General features: G+C 50.3%; 1 protein-coding gene across 2 annotated transcripts in view; it reads left to right on the top strand.

Annotated features, from left to right (window-relative positions):
* Positions 1-25,224, top strand: part of MARCH8 (membrane associated ring-CH-type finger 8) — a 110,112-nt gene that overhangs the window by 80,726 nt on the left and 4,162 nt on the right. Inside the window, exons 3-7 of one of the 2 annotated variants that reach the window (XM_018042358.1) lie at positions 5,633-5,683; positions 20,342-20,424; positions 20,643-21,488; positions 22,890-23,070; positions 24,967-25,114. In XM_018042358.1, coding sequence (XP_017897847.1) covers positions 5,633-5,683; positions 20,342-20,424; positions 20,643-21,488; positions 22,890-23,070; positions 24,967-25,114 — 1,309 coding nt within the window. The remainder of the gene's footprint in view (positions 1-5,632; positions 5,684-20,341; positions 20,425-20,642; positions 21,489-22,889; positions 23,071-24,966; positions 25,115-25,224) is intronic. The other variant, XM_018042357.1, reaches the window with a different exon arrangement.

The following is a 25,224-nucleotide window of genomic DNA, read 5'->3' as shown; positions in this document are numbered from 1 at the left end:
TCAGACTTGCATCTAAAGCTGTGGTACATATACACAATGGAGTATTACTCAGCCATTAAAAAGAATACATTTGAATCAGTTCTGATGAGATGGATGAAACTGGAGCCGATTATACAGTGAAGTAAGCCAGAAAGAAAAACACCAATACAGTATACTAACACATATATATGGGATTTAGAAAGATGGTAACGATGACCCTGTATGCGAGACAGCAAAAGAGACACAGATGTGTAGAACGGACTTTTGGACTCTGAGGGAGAGGGAGAGGGTGGGATGATTTGGGAGAATCGCATTGAAACATGTATACTATCATGTAAGAAACGAATCGCCAGTCTATGTCCGATGCAGGATACAGGATGCTTGGGGCTGGTGCACGGGGATGATCCAGAGAGATGTTATGGGGAGGGAGGTGGGAGGGGGATTCATGTTTGGGAACACATGTACACCCGTGGTGGATTCATGTCAATGTATGGCAAAACCAATACAGTATTGTAAAGTAAAATAAAGTAAAAATTAAAATTAAAAAAAAGAAAATAAGAAAAGAAAATTGGAGATTAAAAAAAAAAATACTTGGAAAAAAAAAAAATGTGGCCTGGGGGCCAGCAGCATGGGAGTCGCCTGGGAGCTCATTAGAAACACAGGATCTCAGCTGTCCTCAGACCTACCAGTCTGCATTTCAGCAAGATCCCTAGGTAATTCAGATGTAGCAGGTTTCGGAAGGACTGGTCTGAAAGAGGCAACGGATGAGAAGGGGAACTGTGTTCCGAGGCGTTCTCTTGTTGAATGTAGAGAAAAAGAGCCCACGGAGAGAGGCAGGGGTGAGAGCCAGCTGGGGAGGTGTGTGGCCTGGCATCCCCGCGCTTCTCTGCGGAGGGAGCAGGCAGTGAGGCTCTCTTCTGTGAAGATGGCGGTGCCCGCGGGGCAGTGGCGGGATCTGCTGGAGCCGGGGTGGAGGGTTTGCCCGGGTTTCCCGCTTGGGCGCTGACGCTTAGTTCCATCCTGAGCTGCAGCGAAGCGCGCTCTCTTATTCCTCATGCCCGGTCCTGGTACTGATGTTGGCAAGCTCCCCTTCTTCTCATTAGAAGCCCGACGGCTGCACGGGGATGGCCTGGCCAGCTCTGCCGCCTCCGGCGCCTGTGCTCTTGGTGTCCTTCTCCCCTCGCCCCCAGCTGCGCGCCCTCGGGACGCCGTCTCGAGGCGCTGCAGCGGCCCCGCGGCCCCCGGCGCAGCCTCAGACGTGGACTGGCTTGTCAGCGCCCCGTGCCTGGCTCAGTTTGTAGGCGGCAGTCGCAGAGCAAATAAAGACGGAAGGGATGAGAGACTGATTGGAGTGAATCCGGGGACTTGCTTCCTTTCAGTTGGTCCAAATAAACGGAGCAATGTTTTGAAAAAACTACGGTCTATTGGAACTGAATGGTTAATTTCCTACCAAATAGTAGAGAAGCAATGCCAAATATTGAGGCTTTAAAACATCTGTATCTTCCGGGGCTCTGGGGCTAGTTATTTGTTTTTACCCTGCAGAATACTGAATTGTTCTAACAAGGAAAACAGGATAAAGTTTACATCATTAAGCTTATTTCTCAAGTTCACAAGGTAAAGAGCAACTTTTAGATCTCAATCTTGGTTTATGTTACCTAGCTTAACAGCTAGGCCCTCCCCACTCAGCACCGTTCTCTATGGAATAATGAATGTTGGAAAGGTCTCAGTTCAGTTCAGTCCAGTCGCTCAGTCTTGTCCGACTCTTTGCAACCCCATGAATCAAAGCACGCCAGGCCTCCCTGTCCATCACCAACTCCTGGAGTTCACTCAGACTCACGTCCATCGAGTCCAGGATGCCATCCAGCCATCTCATCCTCCGTCATCCCCTTCTCCTCCTGCCCCCAATCCCTCCCAGCATCAGAGTCTTTTCCAATAAGTCAACTCTTCACATGAGGTGGCCAATGTACTGGAGCTTCAGCGTTAGCATCATTCCTTCCAAAGAAATCCCAGGGCTGATCTCCTTCAGAATGGACTGGTTGGATCTCCTTGCAGTCCAAGGGACTCTCAAGAGTCTTCTCCAACACCACAGTTCAAAAGCATCAATTCTTCGGTGCTCAGCCTCCTTCACAGTCCAACTCTCACATCCATACATGACCACAGGAAAAACCATAGCCTTGACTAGATGGACCTTAGTTGGCAAAGTAATGTCTCTGCTTTTGAATATGCTATCTAGGTTGGTCATAGCTTTTCTTCCAAGGAGTAAGCGTCTTTTAAAGGTCTAGGACATGAGTTATTGCTGCTTGGAACTTCTCTGTAGATTTCCAGATGGTGTTAAACTGGCTGTTTCTTGTAAGGTAGCAGGTAATTTGATAGTGGTTATAATTGGTTTTCTGTACAAATAATGCAAATATATGGCATCTTTGTTCTAATATAGTTGACTAAATTAAAACTTAGTAGTGAGTCGCCAGCAGATGAGCCTTTAGGTTGGATTTGCAGCAGTGTCCTGTGTTTGTCCCCAGGGCGTTCTTGACTCATGAATGAAACTTCGCTGTTTATAGATTTACCTTGCCTGTGGACTCTCATTTTCCACAGAAATAGATATTGGTGATATACTGCCAACACCTTGAACATTCCTTATAATTTTATTCTTTTCCTTTATAGCTAGCTAAGTGATGAGCTTAAGCCCAAGAAACAGTCCATGAAACTAAACACTTAATAACATTGTCATATTGTATTACATTTAAGAGCTATGAATTTCTGTTTGTACTCAGATTTATAAAGTAAGGGAGAATATAATAAAATTATTCTCAAAATTACACAAACACATTGCTGTAAAGACAAGACAATATGGGCAAAGCATGTGCTGAGTGGCAGGCTACTTGGGAGGTCGTGAAACATTTCTTCATAATCATTTTAGTGATACCAAGTGCACAGAAGCAAAGTGTACGAAAGTCAAAGCAATCTGTGACTTGATGGATTGAGGGGAAGGGGAAAATCAGAATTTTCTTGGTGGCCAGCTTTCTTGGAGGAGAACCTTAGTGGAATGGAATCAACTCTTCCTCAAAGGAGTTTTTATATGATCCACCCGCTCCTTTGTACTTCTTTCTGATAAAAGAATTCTGCCTCCATCTCAATATTTTGTGGTCTTTGCCATGTTTATTGCCTGGCATGTGAACTGAATGGAGAATAGATAATCTTAAAAATACACATAAGATCGTCTCTTCCATTTCCAGTAGTTTTTTTGTTTGTTTGTTTGTTTTTTACTCATTTGATTTAGAGCAAGCCTGAGTGGATGCAGGGAAAGTTACTGTATTATTTTTAAAAATTATATTTACATTTGGAACATTCTCTCTCTGTTCTTTTTTTTTTACAGTTTCATAGTGTGGAATATTGCTGTATTCGTTTGCTAGGGATATCATAATGAAGTACCGTAGACTGGATGGTTAAAACAACAGGAATTTATTTTCTTATTGTTCTGGAAGTTTTAAGTCCAAGATCAAGGTGTCAGCAGGTTAGGTTCTTGTGGACCTCCTTCCTGAATGTGTAGATAAATGGCCGTCTTCTCCCTGTGTCTTCTGTGTTCGTATATCTGTGTCCTAATTTGCTCTTCTTATAAGGACACACTGCTTTAGGGCCCGCCCTGATGGCCTCATTTTAGTGGTTTCTTCTTTAAAGACTTCCATCTCCAAATGTAGTCACATTCTCGGTATTTAGAGTTAGGGCATCAACATAATTGGAGGTGAGTTCAGTTCAATTCAATCGCTCAGTTGTGTCCGACTCTTTGCGACCCCATGAATCACAGCACGCCAGGCCTCCCTGTCCATCACCAACTCCCAGGGTTTACACAAACTCACGTCCATTGAGTCAGCGATGCCATCCAGCCATCTCATCCTCTGTCGTCCCCTTTTCCTCCTGCCCCCAATCCCTCCCAGCATCAGAGTCTTTTCCAATGAGTCAACTCTTCGCATGAGGTGGCCAAAGTACTGGAGCTTCAGCTTCAGCATCATTCCTTCCAAAGAAATCCCAGGGCTGATCTCCTTTAGGATGGACTGGTTGGATCTCCTTGCAGTCCAAGGGACTCTCAAGAGTCTTCTCCAACACCACAGTTCAAAAGCATCAATTCTTTGGCGCTCAGCCTTCTTCACAGTCCAACTCTCACATCCATACATGACCACAGGAAAAACCATAGCCTTGACTAGCCGGACCTTAGTCGGCAAAGTAATGTCTCTGCTTTTGAATATGCCATCTAGGTTGGTCATAACTTTTCTTCCAAGGAGTAAGCATCTTTTAACTTCCTGGCTGCAATCACCATCTGCAGTGATTTTGAAGCCCCCAAAAATAAAGTCTGACACCGTTTTCACTGTTTCCCCATCTATTTGCCATGAAGTGATGGGACTGGATGCCATGATCTTCATTTTCTGAATGTTGAGCTTTAAGCCAATGTTTTCACTCTCCTCTTTCGCTTTCATCAAGAGGCTTTTTAGTTCCTCTTCACTTTCTGCCATAAGGATGGTGTCATCTGCATATCTGAGATTATTGATATTTCTCCCGGCAGTCTTGATTCCAGCTTGTGTTTCTTCCAGTCCAGCGTTTCTCATGATGTACTCTGCTTACAAGTTAAATAAGCAGGGTGACAGTATACAGACTTGACGTACTCCTTTTCCTATTTGGAACCAGTCTGTTGTTCCATGTCCAGTTCTAACTGTTGCTTCCTGACCTGCATACAGATTTCTCAAGAGGCAGGTCAGGTGGTCTGGTATTCCCATCTCTTTCAGAATTTTCCACAGTTTATTGTGAGCAGGGTAACAATTCAGTCTGTAACAATTATGTATCAGGGAGGTCAATTTACAATCAGAAAGACCAGGAAGAAAGTTATCCAAGAATTCCAGGTCAGAAATGAAGGACTGTAAAGGCGTTGGCAGTAGAAGCGGAGATGAGACTTGAGATTGAGAGCCATGTGGTGGGGAAGGACTTGATGAAAAGACTTGAGCTTGAAGGCGGAGGAGTGAGAGAGGGAGGGGACTAGCAGGACTCCGTTCTCTCTCATCCAGGAGGAGTGGGCTTGCGGGGGGCGTGGGCTGTGGCCCCTCTCTCGTCCAGGAGGAGTGGGCTTGCGGGGGGCGTGGGCTGTGGCCCCTCTCTCATCCAGGAGGAGTGGGCTTGCGGGGGGCGTGGGCTGTGGCCCCTCTCTCGTCCAGGAGGAGTGGGCTTGCGGGGGGCGTGGGCTGTGGCCCCTGCAGAGACTGGTGCTCTCCCGCTGTTGTTGGGGCTTTGGCCTTGTCTCCTTTCTCCGCGCCTTACAGCAGCTCCTCATCGCAGGGGCCGCGTCACACACAACTGGAAACACAGTTTAACCCCTTTGAACCTCCTCTTGAATGCTGCTTAAGATATGTATTGCCCGCGTATTTTTACAGTTAGCTCAAAAGTCCTGTCCTTTTCTTTCTATAATTTCCTTTAGGGACAAGACTCTTACTCATATTTGCCGAATTCTCCGGTGTCTAATAGCTGGCCCTGTACACACTAGTTGGTGCACAGCAAATTCTAATTGAGGGAACAGTTTGTTAGTAGGGTTATTATGTTCAGTTCCTTGTTTGCCCATTTTAGTCAAAACTTGATGCCTTAGGTAAAGTAAGCCTATTTGGTTTTCTTGCAGAATGAGAAGACTTTGGGACATTCCATGAGTCATTCAAGCAACATTTCTAAGGTAGGGTGCGCTTGGGGTTTTTATATTCTTTTCTTTCATATTTATACCTGGCATGTGTTTTGTAGTCTTTTCAAGACATGAAGATCTCAATACATTGCTTTAATCTGCTCTGGAACCAGGTTATATGTGACGTATATAACAGTCATATTTTTCTAGTGAGGCAGTTCTGAGCATGTGTTTGAGGGGAGTGAGTAATAGGAGAAAACCCTATTTCTTCCAGTAGAAATCATTTACTTTCAGGTAAAAGAGTTCTCAGAGAGCTATCAGGGAATCTGTCGCCTCAATTAGGAATGCATTTGAGAGTAACAAAACAGCAGTTCTCCTGACTTAAATAGTCTTGGATTTATGTGGTTCTGATGACAAGAACCTGGCGTGCTGCGATTCATGGGGTTGCAAAGAGTCGGACGCGACTGAGCGGCTGGACTGAGCTGAGCTGAGCTGATGACGGGATGTCTGGAGGCAGACGGCTCGTGGCTGATGTGCTGTTGCTCACAGATGTTGCCGGGGACCCAGGCTCTTTCTGCTTCCTGTGTGCCGTCTTCCTTGGCACACTGTCATCCTCGGCACACTGTCATCCTCTTGTTAGACACCTTATGGTCTTGGGGTGGGAGCTGGACCTTAGCTGACACTCTAGCTGTGTGGTCTGTCAGCTGAGAGTGACCCTTTTCAGCCAGAAGGCAAAAGCTTTCCCAGAAGCCCCACTCAGTTGCCTGACTTCTGCGTAGATCTCACTGGTGAGAACTGGATCACAAGACCACTGCCAGCTGCAACGTGGCTAGGAAAAGGAGGGCAGGGAGGGTGAATCAGCCAGCCAACAGCACCTGATCACCTGTGGGACAGTCAGCTGGGCAGTCTGTCAGGAGGACATCAGACGCTTGGGGTGACCCCAGAGCCTACAGGCAGTGTCTCTCATGCCAGTGAGCTGCTCACATGCCCTGCTCATCTCTCAGCCCAGACACAGGCTCCGACCCACCCCTTGTCCGTGCAGGTGTGTCTGTGACGGTTCCTGGCAGAGGTGGGCCTTCTCCCCAAGTCTCTGTCAGATCTGGACAGAACAGCAAAACCCGGCCTGCTGCCTCGGGCCTTCAATGTCTTTAAAACAGGCACATTATTCGCTAAATGGCTTTTATTTGGATCACTCTGTATTCTACTTTGGAATTAAAAGTAGAATGTAGGAAATCCTGGAAGACGTCAATCAGTCTGCTCTCAGGCGCGCTTGTGACCTGACCGTGACTTCCTGCCGCTGAGTCTGCATAAGAAGACAGCCCACAGCGCTCAGTGCGCCTGAGCGGCATTTACAGAGTGCTTCTTGGCTCACTGCTGGCCTGTGTGTGTGTGAAGTCGCTCAGTCATGTCCGACTCTTTGTGACCCCATGGACTGTAGCCCGCCAGGCTCCTCTGTCCGTGAGACTTTCCAGGCAGAGTGGGTAGCGATTTCATTCTCCGGGGGATCTTCCGGATCCAGGGATTGAACTCCCATCTCATTATGTCTCCTGTGCTGGCAAGCAGGTTCTTTACCACTGTGCCACCTAGGAAGCCTTCCCCCACATCAGTGGGGTGGCTTTAGGCACCTTACATGAGCACCTTTCAGTGAATCCTGTCTGCCGTTCCAGCCTCCTTTCCTTTCCTCCGCTGTGCCTTCCGCCAGGAATGCAGGAGCTGTAGAATGCTCAGGGGTGCATGGCTGCTGTCAGAATGCAATGGCCGGCTTTGACCTGTGACTCTCTGAAGGAGCTGTCCAAAATGTTTCTCTAGACACAACTCTCCAACAGTGTCTAGAGGAGCTTTGTATGGGCTTGGCACAGACCTGGGGTGTGGGCCTTCTCAGTTACTCGGTAAGGGTTTTAGGGTAAGGTGAACAAAGGTTTACCAGCCATGTGACTTTGAGTAAGGACACTCCTCTGAACTTTAATTTTTTGATGAGTAAAATTAGGATGATAATACGACCTTCAGGCTTGTTGTGAGTCTTAGTGATAATGTTTGCCAGAAGCCATGTGGCAGCTTCCTCAGTGTAGTGAGTCAATAAATAAAGACTCTTGCTAAGCTTGGGTGAACCCTGGAGACCTTTGTTTGATTGAATCAGGACAGTCTTATTATTATTTCACTGCTGATTGAAGAACTGCAGGCAGGCTTTGTTTTATTTATTTCACTTTATTACACTTTTCAAATGTTGCATTTTTTATAAATTGAAGGTTTGTGGCAACCTTGCTTTGAGGCAGTAAATCAGCAGCATTTTTCCAACAGTATTTGCTCACTTGTCTCCGTGTCACAGTTTGGTAATTCTCTAAATATTTCAAGCTTTTTCATTCCTATTATTGTATTTGTTACAGTGATCTGTGATTGGTGATCTTTGATGTTACTACTGCGACTTGCCAAAAGCTCAGGTGATACTTAGCATTTTTTAACAATAATGTATTTTTTAATTGAGGTGTGGCTTCCCTGATAGCTCAGTTGGTTAAAGAATCCGCCTGCAATGCAGGAGACCCCGGTTCAATTCCTGGCTCTGGAAGATCTGCTGGAGAAGGGATGGGCTACCCACCACTCCAGTGCTCTTGGGCTTCCGTTGTGGCTTAGATGGTAAAGAAGCCGCCTGCAGTGTGGGAGGCCTGGGTTTGATTCCTGGGTTGGGAATATCTCCTGGAGAAGGGAAAGGCTGCCCACTCGAGTGTACCAGCCTGGAGAATGCCATGGACTGTATAGTCTATGGGGTTGCAAAGAGTCGGGCACCACTGAGTGAGTTTCACTCTGTTTTTCAGTTACAGTGTTACTTCAGAGTTAATGAAGAGCTGTGAAAGCCCACAGCTTTTTTCCATAGTCCAGAAAGGAGATCTGGGCTTCTTGCATTTCCACAGCAGAAATTCCTGCAACTTCACTGGGATCAAAAGAAAACTTCAGGAGTAGGGAGTCTTGTTTGCGCACACAGCTAACTTCCCAGTGATCTCATCAGCACGAAATTTTGTTGCAAAAGCCTCCTTAAGTATGTTAGGGATGAGCAAGTTAAATGGGGCTGAAGAACAGAGGGCAGGTTGCTATGAAGCTTGTTTTTGAGAACGCAGTTCTTTCTTGTTCCATTTATAAAACAAGCCTGTTATTTGAGGCTACTTTTAGGCCAAGACATGTAAAACTCTTGTCTTCAGTGTAGCAGACATACTTAAGCAGACGCTTCCTACCCTTGGACTAGAGGATACAACGGGAGGTCAGTCTATGGACAGGCGCCTGGGATTTCGTCTTTGTCGAGGGGCGTTTCCTGCCGCCGCGGCCTGTCCCCGGGCTTCAGGCCGGCGCTCGTGCCAGTCCGTCGCGTGCAGTCTGCCGTACACTCTGGTTAACAAGCTCACAAAATGTTCTTCGTTACGTCGCCTAAACTCCTATTCTGTCAACTGCCACTGGTGCTGATTCTGCCCTTTGTGAATTAGAGCTCTGACAGGCAGTGGGATTTGGGAGGCTTTGTGTTGGAGAGAAGCCAGGGCATGAGGTGGGTCTCTGCTGTCGGAGTGATGGGCAGCCTCTGACTGATGGCCGTCACTCCTGGGTTACTTGGAGCGCGAGCTGGTGGGGGAATGCGCCCAGGTACTGACGTGGCCTTCAGGGGGACTCGGGTGGTCACAGAGGTTGCTCCTGGGAGGCCTGCCGTGTAAGGGTGAGGTGACCTGACTCCCTGCCCAGGGGTGTTGTACCATTACTGCCTCCCACCCACAAGCTGTCTCATCACCTGGCATAAAGGACCCTCCACCGTAAGGTGTACAAGGAGGCCCGGTGCAGTGTTTAGGAGAATTACATGAGTTCAGATTTTGTCTGCACGTAACTCTGTGCCAGACATCATGCTTTGAATGCTGAACTAAACAGTGGAGAGAGGAGTAAGCAGACGTCCATAAAATACCTTTAGGGAGAATCATGAATGGGAAAGGAAAGGGGCTAAGGTACAAAGTTATGAGGCACCAGAGTTGGAAGGGCTGCCCAGGGAAGGTCTGGCTGAGGAGGGGATGCGTACAGCAGGACGTAAAGGGTTGAAAGGAGCTGGCCATGATGGGTTAAACTGTAGTAGAAAACTGGTTTGTCGCCTCCCGGGGAAATCCAGTGCTTCAGGTAGAGAGAAAAGGAAGGCATCTGCAGCCTCAGTCACAGAGTGGTGGCCCTCCTGGCCACCCTGTTGCAGGCCCCTGTAGACCCTGGGGCTGTGTTGGTTGGGGTTGTTCCAGTGAGGACCACTGCTGTTTAAGGCTTCCTGGGTGATGCTAGTAGTAAAGAACCCACCTGGCAGTGTGGGAGACAGAAGCGGGTTCGATCCCTGGGTCAGAAAGGTTCCCTGGAGGAGGGCATGGCAACCCACTGCAGTATTCTTGCCTGGAGAATCCCATGGACAGAGGAGCCTGGCGGGCTATGGTCCCTGGGGTCACACAGAGTCAGACACGACTGAAGCAATTTAGCGTGTTGTTGTTTAATCGCTGAGTCGTGACTGACTCTTTGTGACCCCGTAGACTGTAGCCCGCCAGTCTCCTCTGTCCACGGGTTTCCCAGCCACGAATACTGGAGTGGGTTGCCATTCCCTTCTCCAGGGGATCTTCCACACCCAGGGACTGAACGTTTGTCTTCTGCATGGGGGGCAGAGTCTTTACCGCTGAGCCCCCAGGGAAGCCCTGAGGGCTGCTGTGCTTCGACCAGAAACCCGTTAGCGGAAGCTCGGGGTTCCCTGAGGAGGCTAGAATTCACGCTTCCAAATGAAATTGTTTAGGATACAAGGAATCAGCTTAGGCCAGGTTCACTGTGGGAGCTGTACTTCCTCGAGCCTCTGCCGACACCTCTCTGGGAGAGTTATCTGCAGCACCCAGACAGGGCATTAGCTTGCCCCGAGGGAAGCATTCTCATTCAACTCTGGGAACTGGATTTAGTCCAGGTGACACAGTTGCTTGAACAAGTTCACGGCTAGCAGCACTTCCCACAGGCAGATGGCAGCGGCAAGCTGGGCATTGCTCACAGAGCCTGGAGCACGCATGCCGCCTCCTCCCTGCAGCCAGGTGAGGTGACTGAGCCCCAGCAGTTTCCGAAGGCTGGTACCCAGCGGAGTGTTTTAGAGCTCTGCCTAATTTTATTCAAGTATCTGACGAATCATGTGCCTGCCTCTGGTTAATCACACATTCCTGGGGAGAAGTCAGATGGGACGTATGTAATGAACACTTAAAATTATAGCTGTTCTGTTGTTTGGCCAGCAGGTCTCTAGAGCTCTAGCTCTAGAGACTCTCCTAGAGCTCTTGAGTACTTTCTTGTTAATGTTGCCATTAGACAGGAATCAGGAGTAGCAGAATGTCACACGTCAGGTGTAAACACAGCCTTAGGGTGGCGACTCGCTGGCCACACACCTTGATTTGATTGTCACGATCGAGTTCTCCTCCCTGTTTCTGAATACAGAGTTAACCAGTGATAGACAGTTCACTCAGGCCTGTGGGTTAAGTATAAGGCAGATGTGCCTTTCCCAATTTATAGTGAAGAAAGCAGCTGTCTCAAAGACAGTGTACTTACTTCATTCAGTAGAAACAAGGAGAATGAACTGGCAGGGTTGCTGGCAGCAAGCGGGGGCGGCCTGCTTCCTATGTGTCCTGAACACCATGTAGCCTCACTTCGGGTCCTGATGAAGCTCCATGCTCAGTGTCTTGCTGTTTGGCTCTCCTTTCTCACAAATTGGCTGACTCTGTTTTCTTTTTTTCCTCCTGATTTGTTACAGTTGGGTGTCGGTCATAGCTGTAGGCCAGCAGCTTTCGGCTTTGCTCTGGACCCCTGGCAGAGTACGGGGCCAGAGGCTCAAGCTGCTCTCATAACAATGTGAAGACATGGTTTGCTCGTGTTGCTCCCGCTGTCTCACACGTGTACAGTGGAGTTTCCAGAGTCTGAGAGGCATGCAAGATGGTGTCTCCTGCCTGCCACTGAAAGAATGTGTGCTGGTAGTCTTGTGTTTTAGGAATTTCTAATCTTTGGCTGATGTAACTACATAAACACACACTCTTTGGGGCCCTCATTGGTTTTTCTTTTTTTTCTTGTAGTGTGTAAAGTGACCCTGACACCAGCTAGTTAGAGAACCTCTGTTTTAGACGTATTAATAGACATGCAGTTGCCCCGGAGTGTCCTCCTTTTATTTATTCAACAAATGCTCATTGAACAGCCCCTGTGTGCAGGGCACCACGCACAACTAAATAGCAGCAACTTCTGAATGAACGTGTTGTTCTAGTGACGCCTTCTTGTAAACCTTGACAGTGCCAGGGGAGAAGTGAACAGGGCACAGAGATAGTGAATAACAGGGTGAGAAGCCTTTTCTGCGGAGGAAGCCGAGGAAGGGCCAGTCGTGCTGGGTGGGGTGTGGAGCACCCCAGGAGGAGGCAGGAGTGGGTGAGGTGTGAGGCGGTGGCCAGCGCCGAGTCGCAGAGCGTGAGGGGCAACGGGGTTTCAGGCAGGTCTCTGAATATTCTTTTAGATTTGGGGTCGGGTGGGGGCATGTGCTTAAAGAGATTACTGATTTCATTTGTTACCTAACATGTTGGCTTTAGGGGAAGAGCCTTAGCATTACGTTTGAGTTCATCTTCTTGTCTCTGGGTTCCTCTCAGTTGCGTTTCCCAGGGCAAAGGTTTACCTGCCAGGAGAGCAGCCTGAGCAGAAACTCGTTTCATCGCAAGTGAGTGGCCAGTGGTAGCCTGTTGGAGCGGGGCATTTCACCACAGAAACACCTCAAAGTTCACTCTGCAGGCCAGCAAGCAGCGGCTAGCAGTACGGCTGGAAGCCTTCTCAGTGGGGCTTTCCGAGAAAGGCGTGTCGCAGCCCTGCATCTCTGATTTCATGAGGCCCTCGTAGCAGCCCTGTGGATCGTTGCCCTGATTTCCAAGTGGTTAGGTTCCTGTGCCGAGCGGTGTGCTCTTGGGAGGTGGTGTGCTTAGCCGGGCAGCCCCAGAACACACACACACTGAGGACTTTGGAGGCCAAAGCCGCTGCTTGTGCTGCCGCCTCAGAATTTTCTCCAGGAATAATTGGAAATAAAAATGTGTTTCAGGTATATTCGAAAAGTTAAATATTTAAAAGAAGTCTGTAGTAGTGAAGGGTCCTTTTGAGTAGTAAGCAACTCAGAAACCCAGCCCTTCTACCGTGGTGTTTCTGGTAAATCCAGTTCAGTGCAGTCGCTCCATCGTGTCCAACTCTTTGCGATCCCATGGACAGCAGCACGCAAGGCTTCCCTGTCCATCACCAACTCCTGGAGCTTACTCAAACTCATGTCCTTTGAGTCGGTGATGCCATGCAACCATCTCATCCTCTGTCGTCCCCTTCTCTTCCTGCCTTTAATCTTTACCACTATCAGGGTCTCTTCAAATGAGTCAGTTCTTCGCATCAAGTGGCCAAAGTATTGGAGTTTCAGCTTCAGTGTCAGTCCTTCCAGTGAATATTCAGGACTGATTTCCTTTAGGATGGACTGGTTGGATCTCCTTGCAGTCCAAAAGACTCTAAAGAGTCTTCTCCAACGCCACAGTTCAAAAGCACCAATTCTTTGGTGCTCAGCTTTCTTTATAGTCCAACTCTCACATCCATACATGACTCCTGGAAAAACCATAGCTTTGATTAGACGGAGCTCTGTTGGCAAAGTAATGTCTCTGCTTTTTAATATCTTGTCTAGGTTGGTCATAGATTTCTTCCAAGGAGTAAGCGTCTTTTAATTTCATGGCTGCAGTCACCATCTGCAGTGATTTTGGAGCCCCCCAAAATAAAGTCTGACACTGTTTCCCCATCTATTTGCCATGAAGTGATGGGACTGGATGCCATGATCTTCGTTTTCTGAGTGTTGAGTTTTAAGCCAACATTTTCACTCTCCTCTTTTCGCTTCATCAAGAGGCTTTTTAGTTCTTCTTTGCTTTCTGCCATAAGGGTGGTGTCATTTGCATATCTGATGTTATTGATATTTCTCCCAGCAGTCTTGATTCCAGCTTGTGTTTCATCCAGCCCAGCGTTTCTCATGATGTACTCTGCGTATAAGTTAATAAGCAGGGTGACAATATACAGCCTTGATGTATTCCTTTCCCAATATGGAACCAGTCTGTTATTCCATGTCCAGTTCTAACTGTTGCTTCTTGACCTGCATACAGATTTCTCAGGAGGCAGGCCAGGTGATCTGGTATTCCCATCTCTCTCTCAGATTTTTCCAGTTTGTTGTGATCCACACAGTCAAAGGCTTTGGCATAGTCAGTAAAGCAGAAATAGATGTTTTCCTGGAACTCTCTTGCTTTTTCTATGGTCCAGCAGATGTTGGCAATTTGATTTCTGGTGACTTTGGGGGTCTTTATACGGTTACAATTGGAGCTTCTGGGAATGTGAATCCATCTTTGCTCTCAGAAACTATTGCCTTCAATGCAATTTATTGGAAACAAGTTATATTTGCAAGGTTCCCGACAGGAGCTTAAAGGCCTGCGTTGTGAGCTGGGCTGTGGCCGAGCCCCTTCAGCTGTTGCCGTCCCTCTAGCAGTGCTGTGTGACACAGGCCCCTCGTTATGCTGGGGATATATTGTTACTCACGTAATTCCAACCCTCCCTAAGAGGCCACCAAAGAAGAGAGTTCAGTGTTTGTGCTGCTCACGAGACAATACTGAGAGTCATTTGTAATGGAAATCATTTTAGAATTCAGTGCACTCTCCTCCATGAATCCTATATTGTACATATTCTGTGCTGACTTTTTTTAATGGTCAGTTTTAATTAATTGCTATCGAGAAAGCTCATTCTTGGCACAGCCCTTCGTCAGGAGTCAACATGTATTTATCAGAGCAGCCACAGAACCGGCCTGTCCTTTAATTGTAGATCATTTTGAAAGTTGAATACAACTGGGTGTTTATTTTTAGAAATCAAGAATCTCTCAGAATGAAGCATTTCTTTTCACAGAGAACCTTCTGCGCTAAGCAGAAAGTTTTCTGAAATGCTGTCTCAGTTTGTACATTTCAGTGTCTAAACTCCAAGTGAGATGCTATTTGCCTTATTACTTGAAGTCAGACCTGCTGAGTGGCAGTAAGGACCAGATCTCTATCTGCTGCTTTGAGGGCAGGAGGGCAGAAGCATTTAGTAACTTCCTGAGCAGAAAGTAAAGGTAAGGTGGTCCGGTAAGCAGTTTCTGAAGTGCCACCCCCAACCCCGCCCCAAGATGTCACACCCTGATGCCCAAAGCTTGTCAGTGTGATGAGAGAGATTGCTGACAAGATCATTGTGAAGGAATCATGTGAGCTCTTAAAGGCAGAGAGCTTTCCCTGCCTGGGGGCAGAGACTGGAAGCAAGAGTGAGCTTGAAGATGGGGAAGGATGGATGGGGAATGCAGGCAGCCCCTGGCTGACAGCCAGGAAGTAGATGGGTCCTCAGTCCTAAAGCTGCCGGGAACTGCCTTCTGCCAGCAGCCTGAATGAGCGTGGGAGTGCGTTCTTCCCCAGAGCCTCCGCAAAGAAGGGAGGCCCTGAGCAGAGGGTCCCATCGCGCTGTGGGTCAGGCGACAAATTTGTGGGTTTGAGCCACTAGGTTTGCAGTGACTTGCTCACAGGCTGATCACAGTCTGACGCAGGTGGCAAGAGCCGTCTCTGTAGAGGAAACACCTCTCTCAGCAGCTGTCAGAACTCGTCACCTCCAAAAGCTCTGTGCTGACAGTGTGGCATGCTTTCTTAATTTAGCCGTAGGCTTCTAAAGGAGGAAATACACGTGGCTCTCCCAACATTCATTCTGGCGTTTGGGGTTTTGCTTTTTTGGGAGAAACACAGCAGTGCAGTGACTTGCTCTGCTACTGTTGACAGTCATGCCCAAGCCCACAGACAGCGAGGTCGTGTCCAAGCCCTCTGCTCCCACAGTTCTGTACAGGCCTTTTCGTGCACGTGTGTAAAGGTGAATTCTTAAAAGAAGAGCTGCCGGGACGGGGTGCACATGCATCTGTAATTCTGAGTGAAAATTGCCAAATTGCCATCTTAGCTGGAGGTTTACCAGGCTGCTTTCACACCGGCAATGTGTGAGAGTGATTGTTAGCTCATACTTTTGCCAACGTGGGTATTTGATTGTTTAAAAACTCTTGTTAATAATGAAGGCATTTCTCATTTGAGCTTTAATTTGTATTTCTTGTTGTGAGAAAGGCTAAGCATCTTCTTATGTTGTAAGAGCCATCTGTGTTTCCTTTTCCAGTTTGGGATTAAGTCATTGCTTGACATGCTGTACTTTGAGGTCTGTTGGAAACCCGTGCCCTCTGTGTCTTGCCCTGCTTCTATAGTCCTTCCTCAGGTTCCTCCTGGCTTAAAGAGCAGACAGGCCCAGCCAGACCATTTCCTGTGGCCCTACACCTGGTGATGAAAATCAGGTGGACAGATTCACTTTTAGTAGAGCACGAAATGTATTAAAAATAGCTTTGCTGGTAAATGAAAAAGGGCCCAGTGGAGTTTTGCAATAGAGAAGAAGGAGGAAGTGGCCGAGAGGGAGGCTGGAAAGTAGTGCGGTGAAAGCAGCAAGGGAAGGAAGTGAAGCAAAAGCAGGTGGGGAAGGTTAGGGAGGGAAGGTGCAGCTGGCGTCCCGCGGGAAGGAAGTCCTCTCCAGCGCCATGGCGCGGAGTTCCTCCCAGGGCCTCCCAGTGGCGGTTTGTCCTCTTAAAGGGAAACAGAGGTGGAGGGGGGGAGGCATGCCAGCTTCTACCAGGGATATGTGGAAAGTTTTCTGTTGGCTGTAAGTGTTTGGCAGCCTTGATAAAATCATTTAGAACAGCGAGTTGATAGAAAAACCACCACTAAGTGACTTGAGCACAGCAAAGCAAACTTGTCACCCCTGAGAAGTAAGAGCGGCCGGGATTTAGGCCTCACCATTTCTGAGAAGTAAGAGCGGCCGGGACTTAGGCCTCGTCATCCCTGAGAAGTAAGAGCAGCCAGGACTTAGGCCTCGTCATTCCTGAGAAGTAAGAGCGGCCGGGACTTAGGCCTCGTCATCCCTGAGAAGTAAGAGCAGCCAGGACTTAGGCCTCGTCATTCCTGAGAAGTAAGAGCGGCCGGGACTTAGGCCTCGTCATCCCTGAGAAGTAAGAGCAGCCAGGACTTAGGCCTCGTCATCCCTGAGAAGTAAGAGCGGCCGGGATTTAGGCCTCACCATTTCTGAGAAGTAAGAGCGGCCGGGACTTAGGCCTAGACAGAGTCCAGAGGTTTGTTTGGGCATAATTGATTACAAAATCTTAAAAAAAAAGGGGGATTTTTATTAAAATTTTTTGCAGTGAGATTGCTTTACATTCTCTTTCATGACTGGAATGTCTCTTGTTTGAGAACCAACAAAGAACTTCAGGAACAGAGGGCTTCAGTTTTCCCAACACATTTGAATTTTATGTGAATGTTATGAACATTCACACCTTTTGTCAGTAACTACAGAGTCCTGTGTGGCCTGATCCTCCCTCGAGGAGGGGACAGTTCCCCCGTGTTGTGTGGGGCAGAGTCGCCTTCTCCCTTAAGCCAGCCCTGCCCCACAACCCGGAGAAGGCAATGGCACCCCACTCCAGTACTCTTGCCTGGAAAATCCCATGGACGTGGAGCTTGGTAGCCTGCAGTCCACGTGGTCTCGAAGAATCAGACACAACTGAGCGACTGCTCTTTCACTTTTCACTTTCATGCATTGGAGAAGGAAATGGCAACCCACTCCAGTGTTCTTGCCTGGAGAATCCTGGGGACAGGGGAGCCTGGTGGGCTGCCGTCTATGGGGTCGCACAGAGCTGGACACGACTGAAGCGACTTAGCAGCAGCAGCAGCCCCACAACCTCCCACATGTCACCCCCTCGCTGTCGCTGTCCGCAGGAGCTAGGGTGCTATTGGCTGAGCCTCTGAGGGGACTGCAGCCTCTTGACTTACCTAGACCCCCTGGTTGAACCCTGGAGCTGTGAGTGAAGCTGTCTCCCTCGTTTCATTGTCGCCATTGAATCCCTGTGGGCAGGTTGGTAGATTTTACTCAGCCTGGTACCAGCAGCAAGTTGAACTCTTGAAAGGTGCTGTCACTGTGCTTGGGGACCACTCTGCAGGAGGCCTGGTCCTGACCTTCACCACATGCTCTTCTCTAGCTGGTAATGGAAGGAATGGGGCTGTGATGGCCCCGTGCCTCTTGCTCATTTTCTTGCTCTTGAGAAGGATAAGGCATTTGTTGGTTTGTATGTATGTAAATCAACAGTTTTCCCGTAACCTCCTATCTAATAAGAAGGGAGAGTTTGCCTCTGCCAGTGGGAGGCTTGTTGAGGCTTGGATGTTGCTGCTGAGAGCGTCTCGGATGAAGTGAGAGTGGGGGCACGTAGCGGCGCCGCAGCTGGTCCTATTTGCTGAACAGACGGAGCCGGGTTGCGGGGCCGCTGCAAGTGCAGACACGCCTGTGGGAGTCCCGTGGCACACCTGAGACGGGGCTCACGGAGAGGCTGGCAGTGTCACGTGTGTGGCAGTCCGGCCGCCTCCGCAGTGCAGGGTTTCGCTCTGCTCTCAGGCTCTTCCCTCCTGCTGCTAAGCCTTGCCCCCTTCAGGGCCTGGGCAGTGTGGCTTGCTACCTGATGTCCCTGTCTCACGTGAATTACTCGAGGTTCAGAACGGCAGTAAGAGAACGTTGGTCTTGCTTTCAGCTCCCATCTGACCCCTGCCTCCTCTCAAGGACACTGGCCCTGGGGGCGTCTCACTCTGCAGATGAGACCCGACTCTCCTTCACAGAGTTTGCCTTCTCTCCAGAACACAGACAGTGTGTGTGTTTCGTGAGCCTCCGGTCCTCAGAATGTAACAGGGAAGGAGATAACAAGACGCTGCCTTGTGTCTGGATGAGCATGCCCTTTCCCAGTCCTCACGTGGGGAGGACGCTTCCTTCTCTGCCTCAGTCCGAGCGACTCAGCTTGACCCAGCAACCTCAAGGAAGGCGATCTGAGGGCCCGGAAGGTGTGAGGACACAGTGCGAACCGACCTTCCTGTCCTCCCTTCCCCCAGGTCTGCTCGGGGAGGCTCCTGCTCTACGCCATGACCGGCTTTTGGCCCCGCCTACAGATACTGAACAAAACTGGTCACCCTCACAGGTTAAAGAAGGAAGTGAGAAGTTCAAGGAGGCTGTCCATCTCAGAGCAGGGTTGGGACTGAGTATTAGAGACCCGGCCGATTGTAGGGCTGGGGACATTAGAGTGGCTCCCCGTGGCCCGCCTCCCTGTGATGTAACAGAAGAGGCTCCCTGTTCCCGTTTCCGTGACAGCTGTCTGGGAGGAGGGCACAGGAGAAGGTGGGGTGTGGGCAGTGGGCAGCTCATGCAGTGGGAATGTAGTAGCAAAGAGTTGAGAGCCCCCCACTTTTGTCTTAGAATCATAACCAAATAATGCAAGATTATTTGGGGGAATGTCATTTTTCTGGCTCCAAATAAACGTTAGATTCTTAAGAACTTTGACCAGAAATGCTTTTAGAAAATAAATGTGGATTCTTTGGTGACTCAGAAGATGCGATGGTTGAGTAATGCTACATAATTTAGCATATACACGTGGCATGATAATGTATAACTTTATGGATCAGGTTTCATTAGGTTGACTTGGGTTTACGATGATGTTTCATCTCCGTGTTGAGGAACAGGAGTCCCTCTCCAGTGAACCCCTCAGGCAGAGTGCCAGCTCTCTCTGGCTCTGTCCAGGCTGGTGCACATGCTAGACAGGGGAGCTGGTGTTGCAAGTCAGGGGTTCCTCAGCTGCAGTGCCGGGATGAGAGTATACCCCGGGGGTGACACTTCGCAAGGGTGGAGGCTTGGCCTCAGCTGGGAATGGTGGCCAGAGTGGGGCTTTCCAGTATCAAGGGACAGGGCCTGGGGCGGGTGGGGAGGAGATGCTGGCTTGCCTGTGGTAACAGACTCAGGGCTGTCTCTGCGTGGCCCCTGAGGTTGCACGGAGCAGCTGCTCCCTCAGAATAGCTGTCCTGAGTGGGGAAGAGCGCACTTGCTGCTGTGGGGCCTAGGAAGCTCAGGAGCCAGTCTCGGTGAGGCCTCACAAGCGCCCCTCGGAGGCTGGAGTGGAGGCTGGGGGACGCCCTAAACAGCAGTCCTGCAGCCTCAGCTCAGCTGTGCTCCCTGTTCCTGGTTCTCTCCTCTGCTTCTCTCTCCACCATGGCATTTCCTCACCCTCCCGGACCTTTCCTCTGAGTTCGGCGTGTTCGGGGAGTCTCCCCTCTGTGTGAGGAGCACTGGCAGGGGCTTGGGGGCTCGTGGGCCCACGGCCAAGTGGTGAGGGCGGAAGGGCTGTTGCGTGCCGCCAGCCTCCGCAAGGATGACCCCAGATACATACCCCAGGTACAGCTGGCTGGGGGAAGGAAGGCCGGCAGGGAAGGCGCCTCGCGCCCCTTTTGTATGTGCGCGTGCCTGCGGTTTCTTGGCTTATGGCTGAACTAATTTAAGTGTAGATGCTTAGGAGATGAATGACCCCTGAATCCACGCAAGGTGGATGCTGCTGCTCCACGCTCTCAGATATCCTGGACTACAGTTTCACCTTCATCTGAGGAAAGGGCGCTGCTGGTGCTGTCCTTGCCTCGGCTCGCAGGGCCCTACCAGGAGCACTGTGCACTGAGCCGTGGGCAGCAGCAGGCCCAGTGCCGCTCGGGAGGTGGCGGTCGTGGTCCCCGGCTCTTGCCTGACACTGACCAGAGGCGTGTGTTGCAGGCTGGGGGCTCCTCGGTGGCGTCGGCTCCAGTGTCCTCCTTCGCTCGCACTTCGGTCACACCCTCCAGTCAGGACATCTGCAGGTAACGCTCTGCACGCCACTGTGGCTCGCGTGCGCGCCGGGGACGCGCGCCAGTGTCTGCAGAGGCTTGACTCTCTGTGTGTCTCTGCTCTGAGCAGCCAGTCTGGCTGCATGTGCTCACCAGGCAACCGTGCGAGTCTCTTTCTCCCTTTGATGTCTGTTCTCTTTTAACACTGTTCTTACTTTCTGTGCTTTTATCCCACTGTTCTCTGCATGCAGTTCCAGTGCAGTGTTTTCTGAGTGTTGTCACCACAGTCCCGTGCCGTCTGCTGTTGTCTTGAAAGCTCCTCCCTGCCAGAGCTCTCTGACCCAGGGGCTCACTGTGACAGTTGTCTGTCAAGACACAGCGCAGGCGTCAAAGAGAAATCCCTGTGGTTCAGAGTGGGTCCAGGCCTTGAAGCCTGCTAAGAATACCAAAGCCGGAAGAACGCTGAAGTTCTCAAAATCCCTAAATGATGTGGGTGAGAATGCCCGGGATGCCTTGGAAAGTTTTGACTGTGTGGAGAGGACCTGCTCTGAAGGGAAACTGGTACTCCCTCAGGACCCATGTCTCGGAACCAACAGGTTCCACCAGAGAGAAAGAAGAATACTGAATCGCAAAGCCCTGGGCAGTTCCAAACATTCTTGTGTTTCATTCCTCTCTGCCAATCGTTCAGCAGCCTCAGAGGCAGGAGCCAGCAAGGGGGGCATGCATGTCCTGCTTCTGGACGAGAAGGCGGATGGCGAGGCCCTCTCCCGAAGCCGGAGGCTGCTGCGGTACCTGCTCTCATTCTCGCGCGGCTCAAGCAGCAGCAGCCTGCACCGTTTCCACGAGCTGGAGAGCCGCGCCACCAGCCCACAGCCCGCCGAGTCCTCCAGCAGGCTGGCGGGGAGTGCTGGCTTCTACTCTGATGAGATGGGGGATGACGACGTCTTTGAGGACAGCGCATCCGCAAAGCTGAAGAGCAGGGTGCTGCGGGCCCCCCTCTGCTCTGCGGAGAAGGACAGCGACCTGGACTGTCCTTCCCCCACCTCTGAAAAGGGTCCCCGCCTCTCCCCTGTGTCCACAGCAGGGGATGCCTGCAGGTTGGTTTGCCAAGAACCAGCATCCTGGCCACCTCTGCTCCCCATAGCTCCACGACCTCATCTTGCTTTAATATGTGAAGTTTCCGGAGAATGTATAGGCAGTTGTACACAATTACAGATTAATAGTTTTTCTCCAGAAGAATAGATTATTGATATCATTTGAAAATCCAATTTCTATGACATGGGTCCCCAAGATAGTCTCATAGATGGTGAAAGATGAAGAAGCTACACATATTAAAGGCCAAGCTGACTCTTCTCAACCAAAAATAAGTAGCGTTTGCATAAAGTGGAAGAAGGAATAGTACCTCCAGTCTTCCAGCTTGGTGGTCTGGATGTTAAGCGCTGGCTTCCCCTCCAGGCCTCGTTTGGGCCCCTGCTCCACGTGCGGGGGAAGGGCTGTTCTCCAGCAGCTGCTTCCTTCCTTCTCTTTAACTTGGATGCAGCCGCCTCTGCCCAGGTCCCCACCCACTTCCCACCTTTATCTTCCCAGGTGTAGCATCCTTGTCAGGCCACCAGAAGCTCTCAGAATTCCCTTTTGTTGCCACTCTTAGCCTTCTTCCCCATTCTAACCTTTCCATAGCGTCCCCTCCTCAGCATCAGCGATTATCATTTCTTTCAGCAGCTGGATCAGATGCCCCGCTCATAGACACAAACAGCTGAGAGCCTGGCTTGGGCCAGAGCCCAGCCCCTTTTAGGCCAGGTCTCCCCACCTGCTAAAAAAGGCCCTTCTGTTTCTCAAAAGTCTGTTAAGTTTCCTGAGGTCAGGGCCTGCATCCTGTCGCATGTACCCTTAGAAATAGCGACTTAAATTTCTCACTCATTGCTGGGTGGTCCTGAGAAAGAAATGAAATGGCAGTGTCTTATAATGGTTTTTCAGGTCCAGGAGAAGCTCTGTGGTTTCTCTATTTACTTGCTGATAGAGGACGGGAATATGTAGTGTGGTGTGTGAAGGTGAGGTCAGTGATTATAGCTAACAAGCAATGTTCATCATTCCAAGTTCCTGGTATTTTTGAAAGGTAGAGTGTTGGTTTTGTTTTACACAGGAATTTTACCTCTGATTATTTTAATGTCATAAGTTCTGGAAGATGCTTCCACGTTGCCTTAAAGTCACCTATTAGTGAAGTTCTAAAGCCTAACCCAAAATGACTCCTTTGTCATTTCTCACATGGCTTTTTCCTCTCTGATGCCAGTGCCATCCAGACCTCCCATGCTGGTGCGGTAAGCTAGAAAGCTGTAGTCTGCGGTAGCCGTTTCCCTTTGTGTTCGTATGTTTTCGTGCTTATAGTCATTCTGTGATGTTTGTTTCTGAACGTTTTCCTGGGCGGACTGACCTTCCGCTGAAGCGTCGTCTTCCCTGTGGTGTGGCCCGCCTCGTAAGGCCCGCCTGTCCTTCCCCTGCAGGATCTGCCACTGTGAAGGGGATGACGAGAGCCCCCTGATCACGCCCTGCCGCTGCGCGGGGAGCCTCCACTTCGTGCACCAGGCCTGCCTGCAGCAGTGGATCAAGAGCTCCGACGCGCGCTGCTGCGAGCTGTGCAAGTACGAGTTCGTCATGGAGACCAGGCTGAAGCCGCTGAGGAAAGTGCGTGCAGGGCCCCCGCGGGCGGCGCAGGCCCGCAGAGCCACACCCTGCTGCGGGGCTGGGTGGGCCGCAGCCGACTTGTGCCCGCTTCTTTGGGAAGTGGGGCCAGGGCGTACATTCACGTCACCGGTACTGACTCCCAAGCCCCTCCTTGCAGGAACAAGCTCTTTCCGACCATGCAGTCTTCATGTTTTCTTTTTCCTTGAAACTAAGACTGCTTGCTTGTCTGTATCAGTCATGTGGCCCTCGACCACACACCGTTTTGTGATGTCTTAGTCAGCATTAGACTTTACGTGTGTTACCTATCCAGGCCTTTCCTCTGATTAGGACCGCGTTGTGGGGATTAGTGCCTCTCCTGCACGAAGCACAGCCTAATGCAGTGGATGTATCTTTATACACTTGTGACAACTATCTGCTGGATAGGAGGTGGCGGCGGATGGGGAAGAAGGGGGCCACAGGCATTACACGAAGCACAGCTCTCGTCAGGCCTGGTGCCCGTCCTTTTTCTGAGAGGAGCCTCATCCGGCACTCGCCTCCTGTGTAAACACTGGCTGTGTTATTTGTCTTTGGGCCCAGCATATGCAGAGGTTTTGTTTGGAAGAATAAAAGACTTGTTCTCATCTCAGAACTTTAATACATGAGTTGCAGGGAGAATCACATAATCAAGTAGCAGCCCTTGATGTGCCATAAACGCTTACTGCGTGGGGAGAGCGTGGGTCAGGTATCCAGGGAAGGGAGTGTCGCTGTGGACTGAAGTGCCAGGGACGCAGAGTGGGGCAGCACCATAAAAGGTCTGGTGTTGAAGCAGTGCTTGAAAGATCACTCGGACTGAGGGAAAGTGAAGGAGTCTGGAGGGGCCGCACTGTCTCCAGAGGAAAGCAGCCACCTAAAGGTGGGCGAGCATTTCAGAGGAGGACGAAGGCTGAAACAGTGTATCTTAGAAATCAGGGGAGTGAAGGTGCGGGATCACACCGCAGCAGAAAGCAGTCCAGATGCTAGAGAAGGCAGGCCCAAGCTGCTCCAAGGAAAGCGCTCTTCCCCACGGAAGCGCGGTCATCCACCAGGTGCCTTACTCTATCCTGACCCCTCAGGTGGGCCTCGCGGCACTGTGGCCAGCGCAGGGAGTCCCCCAGGCCCCGCCCTCTGCGTGTCCTGCATGGAGCCCTGGAGAGGCTGTGGCTGGGCCGGCGGGGCACGGGCAGCGCTCACGCTCCTTCTTTTCTCTGCCTTTATGTGCTTTCTTCCGATTCGGAAACCAGTGAATGAGAAAGAAAGTCTGGCTATTTGGAGTAAATTAATGAGCTTCTAGAGGAGATGGGACTGGGACAGACTGCTTGTACCAGGCGCTCTTAGCATCGGTTTCACGGTGTTGCTGCCAGAGTAGCAGAGGACCACAGAGTGAGCACCTCCCACGTCACCTTCCCACCACAGCGCCTGCCCATCTGCTCCCGTGCCGCGGTACCATCCGCCCCTTCTTCCCCTCACTCACGCCAGCCAGCAGCTCACCGAAACAGAAACGTGCCCCCTGGGTCTTGGCCCAACATGCTGTTTTCATCTGGACCAAAACCATAAAGTCTTTTTATCAAGCCAGTGAATGCCTGCTTGCAGGAATAAGCAGCCAGGGGGATTGGATGGCTGGTGGTGATTCATAGATCATCTCAATCCCGGCTTCTCTTCATTGCATAGAAAGTTGGCTGTCGACAGAATACCAGAGCCTGGTACCTGGTTGAAGCCACATGGTTTAAAGGGAATGACTCAGTGTCTGGGGAAATTCATCTAGCTTGGGTGAGGGGTAGCGGGGAGGGAAGCCAGTCTTACCATCCACAAAGCTCTCACCCTGTTGTAGGCCCTGAGGCCGGGGAGCCTGAGCCTCACGTCTGTGTGCTGTCTTTCCAGTGGGAGAAGCTGCAGATGACATCCAGCGAGCGCAGGAAGATCATGTGCTCCGTGACCTTCCACGTCATCGCCATCACCTGTGTGGTCTGGTCCTTGTATGTGCTCATCGACCGCACCGCCGAGGAGATCAGGCAGGGGCAGGCAACAGGTACGTGGTCAGAACGAAAGGTGTGCCCAGCCAGTGTATCCTGAGTGGCACAGTGGATCTTAGGATTGGGGTATTACTCCAGGTTGATTTCCAGGTCTGACCTCCAGTGT

Source organism: Capra hircus, chromosome 28 (assembly GCF_001704415.2).
Source record: "Capra hircus breed San Clemente chromosome 28, ASM170441v1, whole genome shotgun sequence".
NCBI lineage: Eukaryota > Metazoa > Chordata > Mammalia > Artiodactyla > Bovidae > Capra > Capra hircus.
The sequence above is the reverse complement of the archived record's forward strand: the minus strand, read 5'-3'. Positions and strand labels throughout refer to the sequence as shown.